The sequence below is a fragment of the Pogoniulus pusillus genome, chromosome 11 (assembly GCF_015220805.1).
Source record: "Pogoniulus pusillus isolate bPogPus1 chromosome 11, bPogPus1.pri, whole genome shotgun sequence".
Taxonomy (NCBI): domain Eukaryota; kingdom Metazoa; phylum Chordata; class Aves; order Piciformes; family Lybiidae; genus Pogoniulus; species Pogoniulus pusillus.
This window is the reverse complement of record NC_087274.1, coordinates 28,602,402-28,629,537: the sequence shown is the minus strand read 5'-3', so window position 1 is coordinate 28,629,537 and position 27,136 is coordinate 28,602,402. Positions and strand designations below refer to the sequence as shown.

Sequence of the window (27,136 nt, the reverse complement as noted above, 5' to 3'; positions counted from 1 at the left end):
GCGGCCGCTGCTGGAGGCGGCGGTGGGCTCGGCGCACATAAAACCGCGCCGCTCTGCTCGGCGAAGCCTTCGCTGCTGCTCGGCCACGGCGCTCACCTTGCGCGGCAGCTTGGCCATGGCTCAGAGCCTCCCCCCTGTGAGCTGGTCCTGAGGAGCAGCCGAGCTGCCGCGCTTCGGACGGACCGAGCTGGCCTTGACTTCGCGGCTTTGTACTGCAGGCTCCTTCCTTCCAGCTGCCGCTCCTTCCCGCTGCGCCCGCGGAAGCTCTGCTCGGGCTGAAGACGCTTCCCCGCCCGTGTGTGCATAAAGCTCGACCTTCCCTTCCCTCGCCGCACCGCGATTGCACCTTCCCCGCCTCCTCCCCTCGGGCCGGGCGGGCTCGCACCCCTTCTCGGCCGCTGTCCCCGCCAGCAGCCCGCCGAGGATGCGGCCGTCGCTGCTGAGCCCCTTGCTCCTGCTCTCTCTCAGCTGCAGCCCGGGCGCCGCGGACCTCCTGGCTGCCCGAGCCAAGTGCCCGACCCGCTGCGATGTCTCCAAGTGCCCCAGCCCCAGCTGCCCCAGCGGCTACGTCCCCGACCGCTGCAACTGCTGCCTCATCTGCGCGGCGGGCGAGGGGGACTCCTGCGGCCGCAAAGAGGACCCGCCGTGCGGGGACAGCCTCGACTGCCGCTACCCCATGGGCAAGCGTTTCGCCAAGGGGGTCTGCCAGTGCAAGCTCAGCGCCCAGGTGTGCGGCAGCGACGGCCGGACCTACGACAACATCTGCCAGCTGAAGGCGGTGAGCCGCAAGGCGCTGCAGCACGGCCTGCCCGCCGTCGCCCAGGTCCAGAAAGGAGCCTGTGAATCGGGTAGGAGCATGGCAGGGCCTGCCCGCTGGGCAAAGGGCAGCGGGTGCACAGCGGGGGGCCGGGATGCTTCACGCCCCAAGAGAAATGACGATCCTGCTCTAGGAGGCTTGGACTAAGATGTCCCTTCCAACCTAACTGAACCCTTCAGTGATTCTGTGTGACCTGGGGAGATTGGGTGGTTCTAGGGGTGGCAAGAGGCTGCAAGGTCCAAGGCAGCCAGGGGGATCGCTGTGACGTGTGGGTGGCGCTCAGCTCCTTTTCGCACGGCAGAAATCCTCCTTGAACATCAGTGCGGGCTGGAGGCCTGATGGTGTGGTTTGAGAAGGTTTCACCCTGGTGGCACGGCTGTGGGCACCCTGGTGGCACGGCTGTGGACACTTGGTGCGCTGCATGCTGCTGCAACGCTCCGGTGAGCAGGAGGTGAATGCACCTGACAGCACAGGCTTCTGTTTGCAGTAGCATACAAGGACCTGTGCTCAGATACTGTGAGATGCTGTGACAGCTTCAGGCTGGAAGGTTTTGCTTCTGACAGTTTAGTAACCATTGAAGTTAGTAGTTTTTCTAACTGTTGTTAAAGTGGATCATAGAATCGTAGAATCAGTCAGGGTTGGAAGGGACCACAAGGATGATCCAGTTCAAATCCCCCTGCCATGCCCAGGTACACCCTACCCTAGAGCAGGATGACCACAGCCTCAGCCAGCCTGGCCTTAAACACCTCCAGCCATGGGGCTTAAACCACCTCCCTGGGCAACCCATTCCAGCCTCTCACCACTCTCATGCTCAACAACTTACTCCTCACCTCCAGCCTGACTCTCCCCACCTCCAGCTTTGCTCCATTCCCCCTAGTCCTGGCACTACCTGACAGCCTAAAAAGTCCCTTCCTAGCTCTTTTGTAGGCCCCCTTCAGATCCTGGAAGGCCACAAGAAGGCCACCTGGGAGCCTCCTCTGCTCCAGCCTGCACAGCCCCAACTCTTTCAGTCTGTCCTTGCAGCAGAGCTGCTGCAGCCCTCTGAGCATCCTCCTGGCCCTGCTCTGGACACACTCCAGCATCTCCACATCCTTCTTGTAATGGGGGCTCCAGAGCTGGATGCAGTACTCCAGGTGGGGTCTCAGCAGAGCGGAATAGAGGGGGAGAATCACCTCCCTCGCCCTGCTGGCCACACTGCTCCTGATGCAGCCCAGGCTCTGGTTGGCCCTCTGATCTCTTCATGGAGGTGTCACACTGCTAATACCTTTTCACATCCACAGATAGAGATCATTTTAAGGGGTTGCTTCAGCTCCCTTTCTCATTGCATTGCTGGAAAGATAATTCATATGCACAACAGAGCTTTAAACCACGCATTAGTGTTTCCATTAAGTCAGGTGAACCTCTAACCACTCCATTTATTCATTGATAGCAAGCCTGACAAAATTACTGGGAGAGGTCAAAGGGAGAAGAGCTACTGTTGTGGCTTCTCTTTGAGTTGGGCACCTTTCATACATCCCACTCTTGAGGTAAACTGTGGTGCAGAGAGGGAGGAGCTCAAGAGAGTGCCTTTAGGAGTGCCTTGTCAAAGCCAAGAGCTGCTCAGGATGCCAGCCTGGAGCAGCAAATGATCAGTGTCTCCAGTGTTTTGTAGCTGTGAGTTGCTGTTTGCCTGTTCCTTTTCACATCAGCATCTGTTAGCTGTAGTACTCCTAATACTTGGTTGGAGCTGATCCACATGAAATAATCAGAGTGTGAGCTAGCCTGCAGCTAAGGGCTTACTGAGTGCTTAGGCTTTGGTATGTATATGACATTTTCTTTAAGGAATCCTCCTGAATCTACTGCTAATAGGCTTAGGAATTTGGAGCCATGAAGTGGAAGTAACACTTTATTTTTTCCAGGCGACTATTTTAGTGTTCACTTTATTTTGGCTTTATTTTTCTTGTCCCAGAAAACCTCAGCTTAGTTGAAGCATCTGCTTCTCTGTTAAGTTTTGAATTTTTTTTTTAGTTCAGTTCTACAGCTGGACAAACTGAAGCTCAAAGCAACCAAATGCCTTGCTCAAGGTCAGACTGAGTTGGTGGTTGAGCCAGGAATAGAACTCAATGATGGTTTTTTTTTTGGTGTTTTGGTGTGGGTTTTTTTTCAGACAATGACATGCAATGGCTATAATGAGAGGTTTATAAGAAAGTTGAGAGTTTAAAGTTACTCTCTTCCCTGTTCTTGAAAGCAATCTGGCCTCAGATGACTCGAGAGTGAAAGGCAAGCTAGTTGTGTCACTTAACCATACATCCATTAAACCAGTCTCAGATAACCCTAGCCTTGCATAGTGACTTAGGCCAATTTCAGACCACCACTGCTCCTGTCCATTTCCAGTTGCTTGTGTGGGATGCTGAGATCTCCTGTAGTGTCATCAAAACCTTGCAGCTGCCTCCATGTGTATTTAGGGAAATGCACTGCAAGGTACTGCCTGGAAAGACAAACTCTAGTCACATTCCTTCACTGATTGTTTTCCTTGTGTCTGAGTTTGTTTTGAGCCCCTGCAGGTGAGGCTGGACGTTGTACAGTGTTGGGTATCAGAGCATAGCACTTCCCAGGCTGGCTACCTGGAAAGAGATGTTCTCCTTGGGTGTCCTTACGAGAGTCACTTGGGAAGGAGGAGTGACAAGCATCTGAAGGCAGTGAGGTGTCTGTGCTGGAAGGTTTGTGCCAGCTTGTCTGACTGTGTGACTCCTGCACTGCAGAGGAGAGCCCCTTTGGTGCTGCTTCACCAGATTGTTCTCGTCTCTGCACGGCAGACACCCATTGTATAAACAAGTTGCCTGAACCATAATGTGGCATTAAACTCACCAAGGCTTTATGGTCAGTGCACAGCTATGCAACTTGATCTTAATGCTGAATTCATCAGAAAAGCTGCCCATGAACCTATGTTTCCAGCAGATGTTTCTGTTTTTTAAGCAGAGACATTATAATCTTTTATTTGTCTTTCATTTCTTCCCATGAAAGCACAGTGGGGACAGTGTTTATCCCTGGCCATCAGATCTGCCAGGTTGCAGTCCTCCCTTAGACATAATAATTTTGCTGAACACCCATCTTTTCTGAAGCTGGTTTTAAAAGGGGGATGGACACACACACCCCCCAGCCTTAAAAAATGAGTTTCCCAGGCTGAAAGGTTCTTAGTGACTTCAAAACTGAGGGGTTTAATACAATGCATTGCTTTTAAGACAACACTGACTGCGATTTGATTTAATGCTGTAGGGAGTAACCTGGCAGAAAATTGGAAGTATAAATGGGTCTGGCTTTATTTTCTTCAGTGGGATTATCACAGTTTGTTTCTGCTGATTGTTTCTTTTGTCTTTTCATAGTAGATTAATTCTACAAATGCTTTGGAATTCCTGTTCCGAAGCAGTGTTAATGCAGACCTGGAGCAGGTCTGTTTCTGTAAGTAGATGGACCTGCTGTTAGATAAACTCAGAGCTGTAGGTGACACTACTATCCAAGAAAAGCCTTAAGCTATCAGTAAGGATATTCCTACCCGTCAGGCACTTAACTTTGTCTCTGTAAATCCAAGGTAGTTGGAGCTCATAGAGCTGGAAATGTAAGAGCCCATTTTACAGAACAAGATGAACACTAACTCCAGCTAGTGCACCTATATCCAAATCTGGATTTTGAGTGTTCTGTGAGAGAAGCTGGAGAGCTTCTGGAGATTTATTGAGCAAAGAAGCTGGAGGTGGGGAGAGTCAGACTGGATGTGAGGAGGAAGTTGTTCACCATGAGAGTGGTGAGAGGCTAGAATGGGTTGCTCAGGGAGGTGATTGAGGCCCCATCCCTGGAGGTGTTTAAGACCAGGCTGGATGGGGCTGTGGCCAGCCTGATCTAGGGGAGAGTGTCCCTGCCCATGGCAGGAGGATTGGAACTAGATGATCCTTGTGGTCCCTTCTAAACCTGACTGACTCTATGATCTAGTCACTTAGTTCAGAAAATAGAGTGGGAGTTCAAATCTGCTGAAAAGCAGCTTGATTTGTGGTTGTGGAGATAATTGGGGAAATCTGGAGACAGCTAAAGAGTCATGCAGTGTAAATTTGGTTTTTCTTGAAGTATGACCTAATTGCAGCACCTTTGACATCTTGGTTATACAAGAGGTAGTTAATTGGATTAAATTACAGTTTTTTGCCAAGGTAAATTAGCTTTGGCTAGTGTGAGATGATTTTGAGCATGCAGTAATAAACGTGGAAAACAGTGGGTTGAGAGACCCTTGAGAAAATGTGTGGCAAATCTCAGTAGGTCAATAGGTCAAAACACACAAAGCTGCTGGAAACTTGGGAGCTTTTGCTTCCACAGGCCAGCAGAGGTCCAAAAGCTGCGTGGAGCTCTGTAAGGCAGCAAGAGCAGCTTGGAAAGATGGAGAGGTAAGAAGGCACATATTTAGTGTTTTAGAAAGGACAGGAGCAGCAGCTAGTGTCTGCCAACTAAAGCAAACCAAAGGGTAGATGAAAGGTCTGACATAAAGCCCTTATTCTACTGCTAGTTACACCACCTGCTTCCAGGGTCACCTTACACAGCTTGCACCATGTTGGCTGTTGCTTCCCTCTTCAGTTTACCAAGCTGCAGTTCTTCCTTTTTAAAGGATGTTGAGAACTTCTGAAGAAAATCAGCACTTAACATTTTAGTGCATATTAATGAATGAATGATAATCAACGTTCTAGTTCCCTTAAACAGTCTGAGAGTAAATGTTAGCTTGCAGTTACATCTTACAAGTCAACAGCTTGAGTTCCTGGCATGGCATATAATGGTTAAACCTTCACATCACTCCCAGCTTGCAGGAAATGATTCAAGGGAGATCAGTTTCTATGGAGGCATCTCAACTTTGTAAGTCAATGTCCTGTCATCAGAAATGAGTCCCCACCAGACAACAGTAAGAGCAGCTCATCTCTGATCAGGAGATCTTCAGCTGCACCTCTCCTGCAAAGTTTGCATGTCTGTTACTTCTGACACTCCTTGGTTTCAGCTTTCCCTTTAGTATGTAGTGCAGATTTGAATTTGTTCAGGTCTGAATATTCTTGTCCTGTGACCCCAGTACAGAGGTCCTGGACTTGTGATGTTAGAATCCAGGATGCTGTGGGTTTTTTTCCCCCTCCTGAGATACTCTGTTCAGCATTCAGAGATGCTGTGTGTAGTGCTGCAGTGGCGCTTGGAAGAACACTTAGCATTTACTCATCTGTTGCTACATCCACCTGTCTGCAGCAGCTTAAATGTGAGTTTGCAAAGCCTTTCAGGTACAAAGGTTGCCATTTACAGCAGGGTTCTAATGTGCCTCCTTCAAAAAATCCTAACAGCTTCCCAGATGCTGCAGCTCTGTTAAGTCAGCACTTTTTAGACTATATGTAGAGTGCTGCGTCTAGTTTTGGACCCCTCAATACAAGAAAGGCTCTGGCCAACTGGAGTGAGTTCAGAAGAAGGTCATGGGGATGGTCAATGGGCCTGGACATCTCTCAGCTTGTTTTCACAGAAGATAAGTGGGCTTGTTCATCCTGGAGAAGACAAAGCTTCAGGAGGACCTAACAGCAGCCTTCCTGTACTCAGTGAGGAAGTTGTGAGGCTGTGTAGTTATGAGGCTATGTACTGTAAGGGTCACAGAGCACTGGAACAGGCTCCCCAGAGAGGCTGTGGAGTCTCCTTCTCTGGAGCTTTTCAAGGCCTGTCTGGATGTGTTCCTCTGTGACCTGTGTTAGATAGGATTGCCCTGCTCTGGCAGGGGGGGTTAAATTCGATGATCTCCTTGGGTCCCTTCCAACCCCTAATGTCCTCTGATTCTGTGATCCTGTAGTTTGCAGTGAGAGGATAAGAGACAATGGGCATGAGCTGAGATATTAGTCTCAGCAAGAGGGTTTCAGACTAGATACCTCACGGAGGACTGTGAAGCAGAGGGACAAGCTGGCTGGAGAGTTTTGGGAGACTCCATCCCTGGAGGTTTGCAAGTCCCATCTGGGCAGAGCCTTTGAGCAACCTGGTCTGCCCTTGCAGCTGACTTGGCTTTGAGCGACCTCCTGAGGTCTCTTCAGCCTGACGTCCTATGACCCCAGGGGGTTTGGTTAATAGTTACCTGTTGTCCTGAGAAATCTACAAAGCTTGTAGATTGCCAAGGAAATCAAAGAACCTACAGCCAAGTGATGCTGATGTATAATTTTCTCAGCATCAAGGGAAAAGCTGGATGAATTTTGAACCATTATAGTAACTTCAGTTCCTTTGCCAGTTTGGACATTATCCTGGCAGGGGAAGCAATTCAAAGCACATTTATCTCACCTCCTTGGTAAAAATGGGTATTGTCTTATTAACATATCCAATTCTTTCTGCTAGTATAGGTCACCTACAGTCCAGCAGCCCAAGATACAAGTTCAACTTCATAGCAGATGTGGTGGAGAAGATCGCACCTGCAGTTGTGCACATTGAACTTTTCCTCAGGTAACACTTGGCAGTTCCTTGGATTTTAAGTGCATTGTTTAACAAAGAGTGCCCAGTGTGGTCATTTTCATTTGGAATTTGTTCCCCAAATACTGTTCCAGAGCAAGCTCCTTTACCCAGAGAAGCCCTCATTGGTGTGTTTTGTTCAGTGGATCAGTTTTGTTGGGCTGAACACTCTGCACAGCACTTTATGTGCTGACTGCCATAAAATAAGTCTGTGGCTCATCTTTGGAGCTCTTAGCCCTCACTAAAAGGTGTTATGCTGTTCTTTTTTCAATGAGATAATAAACATGGTCCAACACACAATAGAAATCCAAAAGTTAAGCTGGGAAAACATAGCTGCTTGTTGCTGGTTCTTCTTTCAGTGTGAGGTGATTTGATTTTGGCAGGGAGAGCGTTGGAACGTAGCGTTTTGGCCAGGTGTATGCTATCTAAACAGAAATGAGTTCTGATGGGAAAGAAAGGAACTGAATTGCTGACCAAGGCATACTCACTGTGCTGAAGCAAGTTTAACACTGAGAGCTCCAAACAACCTAGGAAGCAGGTTTAACCGTGAGGGCTCAAATCAACCTGCTGTCAGAACAGATTACTCCCAATAGTATATTTACTCCATGACACCAATGCCATTCTGATTGGAGTACTCTAATTTTGCTTAGGCTGAAGAATTGATGGGAACATTTCTGTAGGCTCTTTAAAGCCCTAGCTTTGTGCACATTTTAACTGCTTTTTGGAGAGGATGCTACAGCAGAGAATGTTTAAGTTCTCTGCATATGTTGCTTGGGTTGTTTGTTCTTTCCCTATAAGTAAATGTTTGTCCAGCAGCCTGCTGGGCACTAATTGTGATGCTGCCTTCTGCCTGGGATTGGCTCCAGTTCTTTACTGCTGAGTAGCCCAGAACTTTCAAACCATTTCCTAATAAGGACCACAGCTTGAAAGAAAGAAGGATTTGTGGACTCTTTCTCATCTTCTGCTGCCCAGGCACTTTTTCTTCCCCTAACAAATGAAAGGTCATAAAGTCAAGTCATAATGCTTTGAACAGTTTATAAAGTCTTCTAATTGTCTCTATTGCAGCAAGTGTTGTTCCCTATCAACTTTTATCCATTGTTAAGTGAGTTATAATTTCCTTTCTTTCACATTCCCAGTTTTTCAGGTTCCTTTTTCCTGGCAGCCAATACTTGGGCTTCATGATTCCCTGAGTTGTCCCCTCTTTACTCTGTTGCCCTTCTCTGGACATGTTCCAGCACCTCAACATCCCCCTCAATTCAAGAAGGATGTTGAGGTGCTGGAACATGTCCAGAGAAGGGCAACGAAGCTGGTGAGGGGCCTGGAGCACAAATCCTATGAGGAGAGGTTGAGGGAGCTGGGCCTGTTTAGCCTGGAGAAGAGGAGGCTCAGGGCAGACCTCATTGCTGTCTACAACTACCTGAAGGGAGGCTGTAACCAGGTGGGGGGTGGCCTCTTCTGCCAGGTAACCAGCAATAGAACAAGGGGACACAGTCTCAAGTTGTGCCAGGGTAGGTATAGGCTGGATATTAGGAAGAAGTTCTTCACAGAGAGAGTGATTGGCATTGGAATGGGCTGCCCAGGGAGGTGGTGGAGGCACCGTCCCTGGGGATCTTCAAGAAAAGCCTGGCTGAGGCACTTAGTGCCATGGTCTAGTTGATTGGATAGGGCAGGGTGATAGGTTGGACTGGATGATCTTGGAGGTCTCTTCCAACCTGCTTGATTCTATGATTCTACTCCTCTGTCCAGCTGCAAGGTTGTGTTGTCTTCCCCTTTTCCCATTAGATGATCAATCCATTTTTCAACTTTGCTATTTCCTGACATCATTTCCTTCCTGTATAGAAGCAGCAACTGATGTCAGATGGGCTCCTCCTCCTTCCCTTTTTGTCACCTAGCCTCTTTGCAAGGAAGCCTGGAAAGATGGAGTTGAAAACCCTCTGGGTTGTCTGCAAACCCCAGTTGTTGTCTCCCTGACTGACTGAAAGCAGTCACCATTTTCAGGGGAGGATCCTTTCTTTATCCTTGTTTTTTTTTTTAACTAAATGTTTGCAAGGCTTGTGGCTCTGACCATCAAATGCTTTACTTCTCAGGGTGAAAGGTAGTTGTAGACAGCAATGAGGTCACCCCTGAGCCTCCTCTTCTCTTGTTTAGCCTGGAGAAGAGGAGGCTCAGAGCAGACCTCATTGCTGTCTATAACTACCTGAGGGGAGGTTTTAGCCAGGTGGGGGTTGGTCTCTTCTCCCAGGCAAGTTGCAACAGAACAAGGGGACACAGTCTCAAGTTGTGCTGGGGGAAGTATAGGCTGGATGTTAGGAGGAAGTTCTTCACAGAGAGAGTGATTGGCATTGGAATGGGCTGCCCAGGGAGGTGGTGGAGTCGCCATCCCTGGAGTTCTTCAAGAGAAGACTGGATGAGGCACTTAGTGCCATGGTCTGGTTGACTGGGTAGGGCTGGGTGCTAGGTTGGACTGGATGATCTTGGAGGTCTCTTCCAACCTGCTTGATTCTATGATTCTAAGGTGGTGAATGATTTCTAATGTGATCTCTTTTAAGTTATGCTTCTCTCATGAGTCTTAATTACTTGCTTCCTGCACAGGCACCCTCTCTTTGGCCGAAATGTCCCCCTCTCCAGTGGATCTGGCTTCATTATGTCTGATTCTGGTTTAATTGTGACCAATGCCCACGTGGTGTCAAGCACCAATGCTATATCAGGGAGACAACAACTGAAAGTGCAGCTACAGAATGGAGACACCTATGAAGCAACCATCAGAGACATTGACAAGAAATCTGACATTGCCACGATAAAGATTCACCCTAAGGTGGGCAGCCATAAGCAGGTGGATGAATTAATTTGTGAACCATGTTTCAGTTTCATTTGGTACAGAAGGACTGGCTGGAATGTGTTTAGGGAGTCCTTGGAAATGTGTCTGGGGAAACCAGGTACTTAAATATAGGTCTTAGAGTTAAATGACTTTCTCTTCCATGCTAGGAACAGCTAGAATCAAGGGGAAAATGCATCTCAGTTGGTAAGTAGCCAGGTTCTGCTGTTGTGACCTGAAGACCCAGGTTATTTCAGTTAATAGGTCTTAGAGTTAAATGACTTTCTCTTCCATGCTAGGAACAGCTAGAATCAAGGGAAAAATGCATCTCAGTTGGTAAGTAGCCAGGTTTTGCTGTTGTGACCTGAAGACCCAGGTTATTTCAGTTAATCCTTCCAGCTTTATGCCAGTAGCTGGACTGCAAGGTGGGACGTGGTGTAGGGAGAGCAGCAGACTGGTCAGCAGCTGGTTTGTGTGCTGCTTCCAGGAGGAAGAGGGAACAATCTGCTGGAAAACAGGGAAATCTCTTTCAGAATCTTCCTGGCTTCTTTTTCCTGGGTGAAATCGCAAGGTGCTGCTGCTAGCAGTTAGTTTCTGAAGGGTTTAAAGCAGCAACACTTCTCAGTATAGTGATTTTACCTGACTTCAATTTTGGGTGTGTGGCAATGAGTGGCTTTTCCATTGATGTGTTGGCAAGTGGATGTTCCTAACTTCTTACTAGTTCTCAGTCTTACCAACCAGGTTATTTGTAGGTATAACTGAATCTTTCTTTCTGTCTTTACTTAAGAAAAAGCTGCCGGTGTTGTTCCTGGGACACTCTGCTGATCTGAGGCCAGGAGAATTTGTGGTGGCAATTGGAAGCCCATTTGCCTTGCAGAACACTGTGACAACAGGGATTGTCAGCACTGCTCAGCGGGACGGCAAAGAGCTGGGCCTGCGGGACTCGGACATGGACTACGTCCAGACGGACGCAATTATCAATGTACGTACTGGGGTGTGAGCAGCTGAGCCTCGCAGGCCTGGCACCTTCATGTTCCCACCTATGCAGCAGAACATGTGGGCTCTGAGAGGTGGAGCTCTTCACAGTATCACACAGTATCACAGTATCATCAGGGTTGGAAGAGACCTCACAGATCATCAAGTCCAACCCTTTACCACAGAGCTCAAGGCCAGACCATGGCACCAAGTGCCACGTCCAATCCTGCCTTGAACAGCCCCAGGGACGGCGACTCCACCACCTCCCTGGGCAGCCCATTCCAGTGTCCAATGACTCTCTCAGTGAAGAACTTTCTCCTCACCTCCAGCCTAAATTTCCCCTGGTGCAGCCTGAGGTTGTGTCCTCTTGTTATGGTGCTGGCCACCTGAGAGAAGAGAGCAACCTTCTCCTGGCCACAACCACCTCTTCTGTTATAAAAACACCATACAGTGTCTGTGTGATGGTTTGGGTGTACCCTGCCCCTCCACACTCTAGAAATTACCCAGACTAGGCTCAGCCAGCTCTGGGAATATAAATGAAGCTATTTATTTACAGCTAGCACAATATGCAAGCAGATATGTACAATATATGCAGTTGTATACAGAAATATACAAGGTAAAAAGTAATACAGAAACACAACTGCCCTCCCAGAAACCTGAGTCCCCAGGAGGGGCTCTCAACCACCCCTGCACCTTCCCCCTGTCCCTCTCAACCTCACTCCAGTCCTAAGGAAGAATGGAGGTTCAGCCAAGAGGTTAAGAAGCAAAGGTGAGTGGAAGGTGAGGTTAGGGAGATGCAGCTCAGTCAGAAGCCCAAGGCAGAGTGACAAAATGGTGAAAGTGATATCTAATGTTTTCCTTTCTCCTTCCCAATCTCCTTTGTGAGACTCTGAGGGAAGTGGACATCACCACTGTTTTCCTTTCCCAGCCTATGATCTAGTTCTTCTCACCAAAACATTCTAGCTAGCTTCAAACTAGCACAGTCTGCAGGCTGTGGTCAGTATTGGTGTTGGGAAGGGTCTGATAAGTGAAACTGCCCTCACTGAAGCTGTCTCTGAAGATGCAAGATGTGGCAGACCCTTTTCATCCTGTAGGTCTCGTGCAGTTAGACCAGTAAATCAACCTTTTTCTCTGCTTGTTCAGTTGATCTGGCCAAGCAAGCTGTAGGATGGAGCCAAAGTTTCTTTTGTCTCCATGCATTAGAAGCAGATGGAGTACTAAGGCTGATATTGTCTGCTTCAATTTTGTGACAGGACACCCAGATAAGAGCATAAAGAGAAGGCTGTTTTCTTTATTGTTCATCTTCTTTTCCTTTTGCACATCACATGCTCCAAGTAAGAACCTAAATGTAAAACAACATGAGGTTTGAGGTACAGTTTGGAATGAAGAATCCCAGCACTGCATATTATACAGAAACACAGGAAAGTAATGTCCCCCCTCAGAGCAGCTTGGAAGGATCCACAGAGCTTAAGTCAAGTCCTTGGGTGTATATACAACTTGTACTCACTCTAAAAAGAGTGCTGCACGCATCTCTGAGGAGAAAAATAGCCTGAAAGAAAACAGCCTGCAATGTTAGGGCTTAAATCTGTTACACATTGAAAGGAAAATGTTCTGAGGATTTACTGCACCTCAGTGTCAAATTTGACATGACAAGTCGTAACTCTTAGTGTTTTACACACATAAAGCACTTCACAGATATTTATCATCACAGACTTGTTGAGATAAATTGTAGGGGGAAGAAAGAGGGAATTGCTTCTGGTGCTAGGATAGGACATAAAAGGGAGCTTTTCCCAAAAGCTTCTGTCTGATCCAGGAGCTGAACCTCAACATTGAATTGGAATGGCTCTCTTAGTTATATGAGGAGCGTAGGAAAAAGCATGTGAAATTGTTTCCTTGGGAGCAGACGCTGAAATGGTGGTAGAGATGGAGTTAGAACCTGGAATTCTTCAGGATTCCTCAAGACTGCTGCCTAGGCTTTCATTGCCCTCAAAAGCTGGTGAATGCGTAGTGATAGCAGAGGAGGTAAGGAATATGCCACCAGATTTGAATTGCTTTGCCATCTGAGACCACAGAATGTGAAGCTAGACCCTGGCATAGGGATGCTTTGTGCTTAGCTCATGTGCGAGTTCTCTCCTGAGAACGGGAGGAGTTTCAGAGCTGGGCTGTTCAGAGCATTCCTGTGGCTCAGCCAAGACTTCCCTGCAGGAATGTGCATGCAGCTGCCTTCTGAGAGCTGCTAGGACAGCAGGAACATGGGGCAGGAGAAAACAGGACCATGCCTTCCTAAGTGGAACTATACTGCTTGTGCTGAAGTTGTCATCCTTCAGGCAGAGGACAGGTGAAGCAAAAGTGATATGCTGAGCAAGGCTGAGAGTTCTTTACCTTGGTTCCTCTGCCAGTCAGATGTAAAATCAGTGTGCAGCTCCTGCTCACTGAAAGGATACAATCTGAGAAACTGATCTCTTGGTTTAAACTCCACCTTCTAAGCTGTTCTGGAGAGTTTGATGTCTGTTTTGTTGTGAGAATTGATAAGGTTTGCCCAGTGCTATCAAAGTGTAAACAGTTTGTGGCTCAAGCTGCTGTCATGCATCACTTTAGCTTTTGTTTCTTTTGAGTGCTAGGTTGCTGCTCTTGGCTGTTCAGCAGACCTACTTGAAAACTGACCTTGCTCACAAACAAGCTTATTGAGCCAACATGAAGATGATGAACAAGAAACGTCTCCAAATCTCATTTCCTGTAGCCTGGTTAGATATTTGCTCTGAAGGCCATTAGGTATTAGGCAATTTCAGACTGCTCAGAGCTGTTGTGTGTGCTCCCTAGGGAGAGCTGCATGTCAGTGGTTACAAAGTGGTTCTGTCCTACCTGCCTTATACTATATTCTGTGGTTGGAGATGGAGAAAAACTAAAACTAGGAACAAACCTACTCAAGAGCTGTATGTGCACCTCACTGAAGGATACCTTAAAATTGCAATGAGTTATTTCAAAACCTTGTCCTGAGAGTGTTCAGAAGAATTTAAATACTGCTTTTAACTGCTTAATGACTCTTCTTAAACTTAGAGTCTTAACTCTTTGGAGTGGTAAGTTGCTGCTCCTAATTTACAGCCTGTTTCTGAGAATAGAATAATGTAATTGTAAAGAGTTGTGAACATTTCCTGTGATGATCTGTTCAGTGCTGCCTAAGAAATGACCTGCTCTCTTTTACTTACAAACAAGTTACTGTTTGAAATGAAAATGGCCTTTCCTACAGTAAATTTATTGTTCCCTTGTGTCTTCTTCACAGTATGGCAACTCTGGAGGACCTCTAGTTAATCTGGTAAGTGCTTGTGGTTTGTGTGTTGCTTTGTTTCAAGATTTTGTTGTTTGTTTCACACCAGTTTCCAGTCATTAAAGCTAGCTCTAGGCAAAGAACCCTTCACAGGATCACAGGATGTTAAGGGTGATCACAGAGTCCAGCCCTGCTGCCAGAGCAGGACCATAATCTAGTGCAGGTCACACAAGAATGCATCCAGACAGGTCTTGAAAGTCTCCAGAGAAGGAGACTCCACCACCTCTCTGGGCAGCCTGCTCCAGTGCTCTGTGACTCTTACAGTAAAGTTCTTCTTCATGTTGAGGTGGAACTTTTTGTGCTCTGCTTTACATCCATTGGCCCTTGTGCTGTCACAGGGCACGACTGAGCAGAGGCTGTTCCTGTCCCTTCCTTCTTGATCCTCAGCCCTCAGATATTTATAGACATTTGTTAGAACCCCTCTCAGTCTTCCTTTCTCCAAACTAAAAAGCCCCAAGTCTCTCAGCCTTACCTCATTAGGGAGTGCTGCAGTCTGTTCATCATTCTTGTAGCCCTCTGTTGGACTCTCTCCAGTGGATCCCTGTTCCTCCTGAACAGGGCAGTCCAGAACTGGATGCAATATTCCAGGTGAGGTCTCACTAGGGCAGAGTAGAAGGGGATGAGAACCTCCCTGCATCTGCTGGTCACACTTTTCTTAATGCACCCTTCTTGGCCACAAGGAACATTGCTGTCCCATGGATGAGGGGATTGTCCACTGGGACTCTTAGGTTCTTCTCCATGGAGCTTAAACACCCTTAAACTAATACAAACTGCAAATTACATCTCCGTTTATACATCACTGAAAAACATTTGCCCACAGAGCAGAGGAAATCTTCCACAGCAGTGAGGAAAACAGGATCTGGTTATGCTTGTTCACACCTCAAAACCTGGGATGCACAGCAAGGATGGGACCTGGCTTATCAGCACAACTGCTTTTAAAGAGTGCTTTAAACCAGTGCTGATTTTGGAGCTTGCTGAATTGTGGCTGTAGTGATTCCACTGCCTGGTGGAGGGAATCTCTTGCTGAGTGGTGGGATGGACTTTGGATGAACAAAGTGTACTGTAATCTCTCTGGCCATCACAATTCAATGTGAGAGAGATGTGAATCACAGCCCAGATCCTCCCTTGCAAGATATGTTTATTTCTGAACCGATTACAACACTCTTAGAATGTCTTAAGCCAGCTCTAAACAAGAAGTGCTGGGCAGTGAGCTGGACCCCGTCACAGGCTCACAGATCACAGGATGTCAGGGGTTGGAAGGGACCCAAGGAGATCATCCAGTCCAATCCCCCTGCCAGAGCAGGACAATCCTATCTAACACAGATCACAGAGGAACACATCCAGACAGGCCTTGAAAGGCTCCAGAGAAGACTCCAAAACCTCTCTGTGGAGCCTGTGCCAGTGCTCTGTGACCCTCACAGTAAAGAAGTTCCCCCATGTATTGCAGTGGAACCTCCTGTGCTGCAGCTTACATCCATTGCTCTTTGTCCTGTCTCAGGGAGCAGAAAGCAGAGCCTGTCCCTGCCCTCCTAACCCCCAACCCTCATATATAAATTTATAAGTATTTATCAAATCCCCTCTCAGTCTTCTCTTCTCCAGACTAAAAAGTCTCAAGTCCCTCAGCCTCTCCTCATAAGCCATGCCCTCCAGTCCCCTAATCATTCTCATAGCCATCCACTGGACCCTCTCCAGCAGATCCCTGCCCCTCTTAAACTGGGGAGCCCAGAACTGAACACAGTATTCAAGATGAGGTCTCACCAGGGCAGAGGAGAGGGGGAGGAGAACCTCCCTTGATCTGTCGTTTGGGAACAAATTAATTGGGTGCTGTCTCCCCACAGGATGGAGAAGTGATTGGGATTAACACCTTGAAGGTCACAGCTGGAATTTCCTTTGCTATCCCTTCAGACCGCATCACTCAGTTCCTCACGGAGTCTCTTGACAAACAAAGTAAAGGTAAGGCCTGCAGGGAGCAGTGGCATCATCCAGTGGCTGCTGTGATCTGGTGGGGAGGTGCCAGAGGACATGGATCTGGGGTCTTGTTAGGGAGAGGAGCAGCAATATTTTACAGTGTGGAACACCACAGTCCTGGAAATAGAAAGCAGCTCCACAGAAGCAGCAGAGATGGTTTATTACTCAAACTCCTTAGCAGTAAACAAGATCTGTAAAAATCCAGGAGGGAACAGAGCCTCTGAGGACAGTGAGGACACAGATGAGTCATTACAGACTGAAATGATCTTGAGAACATCTGGTGGCTTGTTCAAGGAGCCTTATCCTTCCCTTTCATATTGTCCAAGGGAAAAGGAGATGAAAGTGTGCTATGGAAGCTTTAGTGCCCACAGATGGAGTGCAGCATGTGCAGTGTCCTTGGGTGAGCTTTCTCTTACCATGGTCATTCCTGTCAGTGCTGCATAAGTGGATGTTCTGGTAGCCTCAGGCCCCACTGAGGGAAGAATCATAGAATGAACCAGGTTGGAAGAGACCTCCAAGCTCATCCAGTCCAACCTAGCACCCAGCCCTAGCCAATCAACCAGACCATGGCACTAAGTGCCTCAGCCAGGCTTTTCCTGAAGAGCTCTGTGCTAATTCCTGAAGAAATACATGGGGGAGGGAGAGGCAGAAAAAAGGAGAAGTTCCAACACCAAAGAGCCCACAAATCTGAATAAACCAGCAACTGACAGCTGCAGTGCTCTGGGCTCTTGGTGTGGCTGCCTTGTATCTGTCACACACTAGGGGAGTCCTACCACATGCTGCACAGTCAGAGCAAATCTGGGAATGCTTCAGCCAGGCCAAACCTTTTTCTCTCTTTTGCTTGCCAATTCATCTCTCCCCACCCTACTCATCTTGTGTCATGATTGTTGGCTGCTGCTGCTGCTTCTCTTGAATCTTTTTTATATTAATCTTGTCTTCTCCTGAATTCATCCAGTTGTTGATGCCAGGATTGTTTGCCTACACCACTGTCTCCTCAGTGTTCTCTCAGAACTCAGAAGCTTCCCTTAGTCAAAGCTAAAAGCTGATAGAGCACCACAGTTCTGGTGAGTGTGTCACCTCATCTGTGGTTTTCTGAATTCCCTGAATTAGCTTGGTTTCACTTCTTGATCTGGGGTTGGAGGGGGTGCAGCTGATGAACAAAGTTGTTAATTATCATTTGGAAAGCACATTTCAGAGTAGCTGACAATTCTGTTTCAGCCAGCATGGCAGAACCTTATTTATCCACCCACGTCAGTGTGTGTTGGCTTCTGAGACAGGGTGGCTGTATGTGCACATACACTCTGAGGGCTGTTACCCTTCAGAAGCCAGCTGCTTCTCTCAAACCAGGAGGGGTGATTCCTCACCCTAGAAGCACAAACACAAGCCTTGTGCAGCAAACCCTCTGCCTGCCACGGAATTCCTGGGAACTGGAGCCGGGAAGTCAGTGAAATGCCCTGAAGGGGCATTGTAGCCAGGTGCGGTTGGTCTCTTCTCCCAGGCAACCAGCAATAGAACAAGGGGACACAGTCTCAAGTTGTGCCAGGGGAGGTCTAGGCTGGATGTTAGGAAGAAGTTCTTCACAGAGAGAGTAATTTCCCATTGGAATGGGCTGCCCATGGGGGTGGTGGAGGCACCGTCCCTGGGGGTCTTCAAGAAAAGCCTGGCTGAGGCACTTAGTGCCATGGTCTGGTTGATTGGCTAGGGCTGGGTGCTAGGTTGGACTGGATGAGCTTGGAGGTCTCTTCCAACCTGGTTGATTCTATGAAAGGCACCACTGAAGTTTGCTCCTTCAGGCATTTTTGCCTCCAGAATTTGCTGAGACCACCTAGAGGGCCTAGAGAGAGCTTTGCCTGTGGAACCTTGAGGGAAAACCACAATGAAGGATTCAAGTCTCTCTTGAGGTTGTAATGTACTGCCTGATTTTTCATCATTCTCCTCATCCTCTGATCAAAGCAAAACCTCATTGCTGTCTACAACTACCTGAAGGGAGTTGTAGCTAGGTGGGGGTTGGTCTCTTGTCCCAGGACAAGGGGACACAGTCTCAAGTTGTGCCAGGGCAGGTCTAGGCTGGATGTTGTGAGGAAGTTGTTGGCAGAGAGAGTGATTGGCATTGGAATGGACTGCCCAGGGAGGTGGTGGAGCTGCTGTGCCTGGAGGTGTTCAAGCAAAGCCTGGCTGGGGCACTTAGTGCCATGGTCTGGTTGATTGGCTAGGGCTGGGTGCTAGGTTGGACTGGCTGATCTTGGAGGTCTCTTCCAACCTGCTTGATTCTATGATTCTGTGATTTTATGAAAAGGATTCAAACTTAGCCTTTGGGTCAGTGTGGCCACCACTGCTTAGCATACCTTGGGCATGGCCAAGTTTTACACTCTATTTTCCTTTACATTTACTGGGTTTTGTTTGCCTGAATCCCCTCTGAGCTTCTGCCATAGGCCCAAGCGCAGCCATTTCAAGCCCTTGACGCGTGAAGAGAGTTTCTAGGAGATACTTTCACCATATTAGAGACTTAGTTTGCATTTCTTAAGCCTGTGGTCGTAGTTTTCAGGTTTGCAAAGACATAATTCCTTGACATAAGGGATTGGTGCAGGCAGAATTTTTGGGATGTTTCTAGTAAGCCTCTTTTTTGCTCCGGTTACATGCAGTGGGATCCGCCCCTGTGGTCCAATTAGCTCATAGAAGCTTAAGGGTATTAGCAGTTTGCTCTAAGCATCATATTGCCTGAAGATGATAACATCAGGAAACTGCTCCTTCCAGACAGACTCTGGCAGACAGGAGGTACTCAGATTATTGTTTCATAAGCTTGACCTTAGTCTTAAATCTCACTTGTTCAGCTAACTACCAGTTGTATAGAGAAGGCATGTATTAGAGATCACAGAATGGGTTGGGCTGGAGTGATCCCCAAAGGTCATCTAGCCCAACTCCCCTACAGTCCCCAGGGACATCCTCCACTAGATCAGGTTGCCCAGAGCCTTATTGAGGATCTCCTGGAATCAGCCCTCAGCTACCTCCCTGGACAATCAGTTGCACTGTTCCAGCACCCTCATGGTGCAGAACTTATTCCTAACATCCAATCTAAACCTGCTCTGCTCTCATTGTCCCTCATCCTGTCACTGCAGGCCTTTGGGAGCAGCCCCTCTGCAGCCTTGTAGCCCCTTTCATGTACCAGAAGGCCTCTCTTACTGAAGGTTTGTCCATAGTATATAGCTGCAAATGAACAGGAGCAGAGAGGGGTGAAAATGGAGAGGATGGCTTTGGACTCAAGTATGTGATTGTTGTGCTTTTAGGTGCCTGGGGTCAGCTGCTTGTGACTTTCTGTTAACACAGAACAGATTGAAGTTTAAAGTAGTGGCTGAGGGTGGTTCACTTGACCTTGTAGCCCTGCAGGCAGTGTTTAATCTAGCCTGGGCTTTCCAAAAATGAAATTATTTGAATCCCTCTCTCTCTCTGCTGTGCTTTGCTCCAGCTTTAAGAAGCCACAAGGGTTTCACAGTCATTCCACCTAATCTAACGTATTAACCTTCCTGTAACTCCTGCTGGGGCTTCACCCTGGTGATGTGCTTCTTAGATTTAAAGCTTCACTTTATTCCAGCCCTGCATAAGATGTCAGAATGGCAGGTTTGGGGACTTTCTTATTCACAGAGCAGATAACAGTGGTAGTTCCAAGTGCCATATTCTACTAGTGTGACTTAATCTTGATGTCAAGAGGGCTCTCCTCTGGGGATGATAAATGCTGCTTGTCTGGCCCTCTTTAGTCTCTGTGGCTATGTCTAATAAACTGGACAATTCTATTCCTTCTGATCATGGTTGATGAAAACTCTGGGGCTTGTGCCCAGACATTTGACTTGGGTTGAATGGAGTGGAATGGAGGCCTGAAGTTTTGTCACCTGTGTTCTGCCAGATAAAGCGCCTGGAGCTTGGGAAAGGGAAGAATCTGGACTGGGGCAATAATTCCCTTTTGGATCTGCATCATTTCTGTGATGATTTTATTCTTGCTCAAGCCCCTGCTTGTGCTTTGTTTTTCCCAGACCAGTTTCTTTTGTCCTTTCTTTTGTTTTCACTTTCCTTTAGTGCAAACATTCCTAACTGAGCTCCCAGAGTATGTTCTGTGCAAAGATCAGCAACAAACTGTTCAGTGCAGACAGTAAACTGTCACAGAGAGTCTGTCCTCTGCAGGTCTCTTGAAGTCAGCTTCATCTTTTAAGTGCCCACATTGCAGGGGTGAGGGGGGATCAGTTTCAGGCAGGAGAATTGCCACGACTGGATCCTTTTGGGAATTGGAAGCTCACAGGTTAGAGAAGTACTGACTGCAGTATGCCCTGCCTAAAGCTTCTCAGCCTTCCATTTTGAGTAGCTGCACATCTTCATGGCCCTTCCTGCAGCTGATTTTGATTTCATTGGGTTCACTTTAAAGCAGAGGAAAGGCAGAACATTTCAGAGAGAGGCAAGGCTGATGGTTACAGATGTTCAGTGTGGTAAATCCAATGTTTAGTAGTCAACATCTTCCCTGACACTAATGGGAATATTTGACATGTGTAAGACTCAGGACTAATTCCTTGACTTGAGACTGTTTTTCTTGGAAAGAATAAAGAGTTAAGAGACACTGTGTACACCTCTCTTTCAAACTCTCTCCTCACATGAGAACATGGAGAAGCCCAAATAAAATTGTGAAGCACTACTGCTGGAACAAGTCAGGGGAAATATTGTTTCATACCGGATGCAACTAAGTACTGAAGCACTCACTTCAGGATGTCATCAAACTGCACTGTTTTCATAAGCCAGCTGTGGAGTATCATGACCACCAAAAGTCAACTGCAGAAATGTGCTGTAGTTCCTAAAGGACTGAATTTTCACCAATTAGAATTCTGTAGAGCCCTGGCTGATGGTGGAGTCATAGAATGGTTTGGGACAGAAGGCACTTTTGAAGATCATCTAACCCAACCCCCTTGCAGGAACATCTTTAGGTCCAAGCCAACCTGATCTGGAATGTCCATAAGGACTGGGGGAGATCAAGACAGGTGATTCTTCCCCTCTACTCTGCTCTGCTGAGACCCCACCTGGAGTACTGCATCCACTTCTGGAGCCTCCATTGCAAGAGGGATGTGGAGATGCTGGAGTGTGTCCAGAGAAGGGCCACTGGGATGCTCAGAGGGCTGCAGCAGCTCTGCTGTGAGCACAGACTGAAAGAGTTGGGGCTGTGCAGGCTGGAGAAGAGGAGGCTTCCAGGTGGCCTTCCAGGATCTCAGGGAGGCCTATAAAAAAAGCTGGGGAGAGACTTTTTAGGATATGAGGTGGTGCCAGGACTAGGAGGAATGGAGCAAAGCTGGAGATGGGTAGGTTCAGTCTGGCTGTGAGGAGGAAGTTGTTCACCATGAGAGTGGTGAGAGGCTGGAATGGGTTGCCCAGGGAGGTGGTTGAGGCCCCATCCCTGGAGTTGCTTAAGGCCAGGCTGGCTGAGGCTGTGGGCAGCCTGATCCAGGGTAGGGTATCCCTGCCCATGGCAGGGGGATTGGAACTGGATGATCCTTGTGGTCCCTTCCAACCCTGACTGATTCTATGATCTGCCACTTTTCTGGGCAACCTGTGTTTGACTGTAAAACATCCCTTCCTTCTATCCAGTCTCAATCTCTCTCTCAGAGTTTAAGACCATATCTGCTTCCAGCCCTTCTAAAAAAGTCCCTCCCCAGCTTTCTGGTACACCTCCCTGGAGGCTGAGACCATGAGGCCTCCCTGCAGACTGAACAACCCCAGCTCTCTCAGCCTGTCCCCACAGTAGAGGTGTTCCAGCCCCCTGACCATCTTTATAATCACTTTGGCTAATGTCTCTGGGGTCTTTTTAAAACATGCTTTTTGGGGTTTGTGGTAGTAATAAGAAGGGTTAGAATCCAGGTGAGTCCTTGGTTGTTCTTTCTCTGAAGGGTGGGCATTTTCATTCCTTTAAATCTCATTTCTACATGTCAATGAGAACACCACATGATTTAATTATCTTGAGCAGTTTCAAATGCAATGGTTGCAACATCTTCTATTTACTGAGGTCATGTGCTACTGGATCTCAGACACTGTCCTGAAATTCCTGTAGGAAAACTCTTCTGGAGTATAAATGAGCTCCTCCCTTAACCCTCACCTGCAGAGTGGAGAATTGTCCTTCTGTACACCAAGGCTAACCAAAGAAAACCTGGAGATGTGTGTGGTCTCTGCTGAGTTCTGTTAAAAGCTCACACATCCTGTTTTAGTCACTCACCAAAGTAGTTATTTTTGTCAGTGTTTGCCTCAATTTCTGAGCTGTCCTCTGTGTGATTTTCAGATGGGAAGAAACGTTTCATTGGCATCAGGATGCTGACCATAACACCTGCGTGAGTACCTTGGCAAGGGAGGGCTGGGTGGTCATGCCTGGGGTCAGCAGTGCTTCAGAAGTTCACAGGATCACAGATCACAGGATGTGAGGGGTTGGAAGGGACCCAAGGAGATCATCCAGTCCAAACCCCCCTGCCAGAGCAGGACAATACTATCTAACACAGATCACACAGGGAACACATCCAGACAGGCCTTGAGGGGCTCCAGAGAAGGAGACTCCACAACCTCTCTGGGAAGCCTGTTCCAGTGCTCTGGGACCCTCACAGTAAAGAAGTTCCCCCTTGTGTTGAGGTGGAACCTGTTTTGCTGCAACTTACACCCATTGCTCCTTGTCCTATCACAGAGAGTGAGTGAGCATAGCCTGTCCCACCCCTCCTGGCCAGCCTTCAGATATTTATAAGCATTTATCAGATCCCCTCTAAGTCTTTTCTTTTCCAGACTAAAAAGTCCCAAAATTCAGCATTCAGCTTTCTTCACAACTCCCCAGAGAATCCAGAAGTGTGTATTAGCTTCTCTGAAGCCTGCAGACAGTTCAGTGATGCTGGTGAAATACATTCTGAGCCCTGGAGAATTACCCTTGGTCATTCTCTAAGTACTGATAGTGCTGAGTGCCCTGCTGGGAGCTGAGGGAAAGGAGGGAGAGGCTGAAGATGGGTTTTGGTCCTTGACAAAAATGTCCAGAGTGACACCAGGTTTTGAGAGACATTGAAAGATTTGATCAGGCATCAGGAAGAAATCCTTCACCATTGGAACAGGTTGCCCAGATCAGTTGTGGAAGCTCCAAGCCTGGCAGTGCTCAAAGCCTTGTTGGATGGGGGCCTTGAGCAAACTGGTCAAGGAGAAGGTGCCCTTGCCCATGGCAGGAGGGTTGGAACTTGGTGATCTTTAACAATTCAACCATTTCTATGATTCTGTGAGCCACAAGCTGCTGCCTTCCTGTGACCATGAGTGGCAATGCCAGGTCAGCTGCCTGAGGGTTTGGCAGTAGTTTTACCAGTGCCAGTGGAGGCCATAGGATGTGAAGTTTGGTTATCTGGAAGGAAAGCAGTTCTAGAAGCACAGAACTCAAGCTTCATGCCTTCATGATAACAAAGCCAGAAGGTGGATACTCTCCTTGGTCTAGTTGATTGGACAGGGCTGGGTGCTAGGTCAAACTGGATGATCTTGGAGGTCTCTTCCAACTTGGTTGATTCTATGATGCTATTCTATGATTCCAGTGTCCCTTCTGTCTCACACTGCTTCATCTTGCTGCTCCCCAGCTGTACTCTGCCATTAACACATGAGGGCTCTTAGACTTGTGTCCTTTCCCAGCAGTGGGCACCTTTCCAAAGTGGCAGTAGACTAGAAAATTGGAGAAGACAGTTTCCATCTGGTGTTGTAGTAAAACCATCTTCCTTTGTTGAGTTCAGCTCTTGCAGTCCTCCCCAAAGAGTCAGATCCTCAGCTGGAACAAATCCCTGTAATGGCTTTAGCACCACTGGGAAAGGAACTCTGAGTGATGTTCTGCATAGTTGTGAACACCATGAGAAGTTTTCCTGCCTTTGTGGCATCTAATGAAGCAGTGTAAGATACCTCCAGGCCTGTTCTCATCAAAAGCCCACTTAGTTTCCACAGTGCAAACCCCAGTGAGAGGAAGCTGCAAGCAGCCATTTAGGCTCACTTCCCATCTGAGACCCCCCATGTTTTCATGGCAGACAGCAAAGTCATTTATCTAGAAGTGAGTTGGAACCCACACTATGCACAGACCTGAAATGATGTCATCTCCTCATAATTGAGAGGATGTTTCTGAGTCTCTGTTTTGCAGCTGGTTCCTGTATTCTTTAGAAAGGGATGCACAAACAGTTCCTCAAGAAAACCTGAGGAAGCTGCATTTCCTTGGAGAACTCTCACAGTTCTGAGCTGTCTGATGCCTGAATCTGTGCTGTCTAGATATCCAAAGCTATGCTGTTGAGATAAAGACAAATGAAGGATGACTTGAAAAATGAAGACAGCCACATTATTAGCATATCTCTGTCCCATCACTGGATTGGTTCTTTGGGACAAGAATGCACCCTCAGCAAGTTTGCAGGTGACACCAAGCTGTGTGGCCCAGTTGACTTGCTAGAGGACAGGGATGCCATCCAGAGGGAACTGAACAGGCTGGAGAGGTGGGCCCAGGCCAACCTCATGACATTCAACGATGCCAAGTGTAAGGTCTTGCACCTGGGTGGGCACAGTCCCAAGCATAGATACAGGCTGGGTGGGGAATGTCTGAGAGCAGCCCTGAGGAAAAGGCCCTGGGGGTCTGAGGTGATGAAAAGCTCAAACATGAGCCACCAGTGTGAGTTCAGCCCAGACAGCAACTGTGTGCTGAGCTGCAGCAAGAGCAGTGTGGCCAGCAGGGTTAAGTCTGCTCCTGTCAGACCCCACCTGGAGTACTGTGTGCAGCCCCCAGCAAAAGAAGGACATGGAACTGTAGGAGCAAATCCAGAGGAGGGCCATGAAGATGATCAGAGTGCTGGAGCAGCTCTGCTGTGAGGACAGGCTACAAAAGCTGGGGCTCTTCAGTCTGGAGAAGAGAAGGCTTTGAGGAGACCTTGTAGTACCCTTCCAGTGTCTGAACTACAGGGGCTACAGGAAGACTGGGGAGGGACTATGGACAAGGTCTTTACAGGATGAGGAATAATGGGTTTAAACTGGCAGAGGGGAGATTCAATCTGGATGTAAGGAAAGGGTTCTCTACAATGAGAGTGGTGAGACACTGGCATAGGTTGTTCAGGGAGGCTGTGGGTGCTCCCTCCCTGGAGGTGTTCAAGGCCAGGTTGGATGACCTGCTCTAGTGAGAGGTGTCCTTGCCTATGCCAGTGGGTTGGAACGGGATGATCTTTGAGATCCCTTCCAACCTCAACCATTTTATGATTCTATAGTGTCTCTGACCAGGTCAAAGAGTGCTGCTGTCCCTGTACTCTTCTACAATGCTCTCTCTGCTACTGCTGCAAATAGCAGAAGCCAGGTTCTTGCAGGAGATGTGCAGGACCACGAAACAGATCATGCTCTGCACAGGGAAGTAGCTTTGACTTGCTGAAATCTTCCTTGTCTTGATCCAAATCCTGTTTGTTCTCATCACAAGAGCGGGTGATGAGTGAGGTCAGTAATTTTGGTCACAGCATATTTGAGAAGCAGTTAACAGTTACGTTGGAACACTGATTTTTGGTAGTGAAATCAAATCCTGCTCGGTTCTCTTCTTCTTTCAGCTTGGTGGAAGAATTGAAACACAGCAATGCTGATTTTCCTGATGTTAGAAGTGGCATTTACGTGCATGAGGTTGTTCCAAACTCACCTTCCCATCGGTATGTAGGGTTTTTCTTCACCAGAAGCACTTCTTCAAGCAGTGGTAAGCAGTCTTTGTTCTTTTTCTCTGCAGGGAATGCACTCTTACTGTCTTTTGCTTCTTGTCCTTGCAGGGGAGGGATCCAAGACGGAGACATCATTGTTAAAGTCAACGGGCGGCCTTTGGTGACTTCCAGCGACCTGCAGGAGGCTGTGATGAATGAGTCACCTCTACTACTTGAAGTTCGAAGGGGAAATGATGACTTACTATTTAATATTGAGCCTGAAGTTGTCATGTAAATAGGAGTGAGGAAGCTCTCACCATAATTAAACTCACTTACCCTGGAACACTAGATACCTCCTTTACAGCTGCAGTCCTTTCCCTTCCCTTCCTCTTGACTAATGACAAGGTGGACTAACTTAACCCCCTGAGCCCTTTCTGTACATAGTAGCTGGGATGGGTTCAGTTGTGCTCTTTGTAGAAGATTTCACCTGTCAAAGAACTGCATTCTGGGGAGGGGGAGAAGGAAAACAAATTTTGGGTAGCTGGTTCAAAATGGGGTCCACTTCCTGCAGGTTCAGAGCAGATCCAGTTCTGCATTTTGAAGTGGGAAGCACGCCAAGAGGAGAAATGGTTCTTAAACTCCAAGAACCAAGCTCTTACAATGCACAGCTGAGCTATTTTTTTTTGGGGGGGGGAGGGATTGTTGCTGTCTGTTTGTTTTATATAACACTTTTCAATGTGAAATTGCTGTTGGCAAAGCTTAATGTCTGTTCTTGGTGCTTCTGTGCTGCTGGCAGGTGAAATCTGTACATATGAGAAGGAAGAAAAATGGGCTCAGGCTACAGAGTGTTACACCTAAGTCATGCGAGTTTGGAATATAGTAAATGATTCTTATAGAATTACTGCCTTGTTCTGTAAATCAAAAAGGATGTGCTGAACAAAGTCAAGTTTGAGAAAGTGCACAGATGTTTGGATTTTTGTTCTAAAGAATTTGGTACAAGTCAGTTTTGCATTTTACTGGTAAGCTTTGCTGTAAAACTGTTACACTACTTCGGGCTCGGACTCTGTACGTTTCTACTGTCAGGAGATTAAAGTTTACACAAATGA

General features: G+C 47.6%; 1 protein-coding gene across 1 annotated transcript; it reads left to right on the top strand.

Moving 5' to 3' along the window:
• On the top strand, positions 1 to 27,136 carry HTRA3 (HtrA serine peptidase 3). The gene is made up of 9 exons (XM_064151627.1): positions 1 to 848; positions 7,177 to 7,276; positions 9,875 to 10,097; positions 10,885 to 11,079; positions 14,353 to 14,385; positions 16,236 to 16,350; positions 22,667 to 22,715; positions 25,950 to 26,045; positions 26,160 to 27,136. Exons 1-9 carry the CDS (start codon positions 425 to 427, stop codon positions 26,323 to 26,325), a joined length of 1,401 nt encoding a protein of 466 aa, XP_064007697.1. The 5' UTR covers positions 1 to 424; the 3' UTR covers positions 26,326 to 27,136.

Bases quoted from the DNA above. Each gene is read 5' to 3' on its own strand.
- HTRA3 (XM_064151627.1), top strand. From the start codon at position 425: ATGCGGCCGTCGCTGCTGAGCCCCTTGCTCCTGCTCTCTCTCAGCTGC. The intron at 849-7,176 runs GTAGGAGCATGG...CTGCTAGTATAG, and splicing joins GAAAGGAGCCTGTGAATCGG to GTCACCTACAGTCCAGCAGC. The intron at 16,351-22,666 runs GTAAGGCCTGCA...TGTGATTTTCAG, and splicing joins TCTTGACAAACAAAGTAAAG to ATGGGAAGAAACGTTTCATT.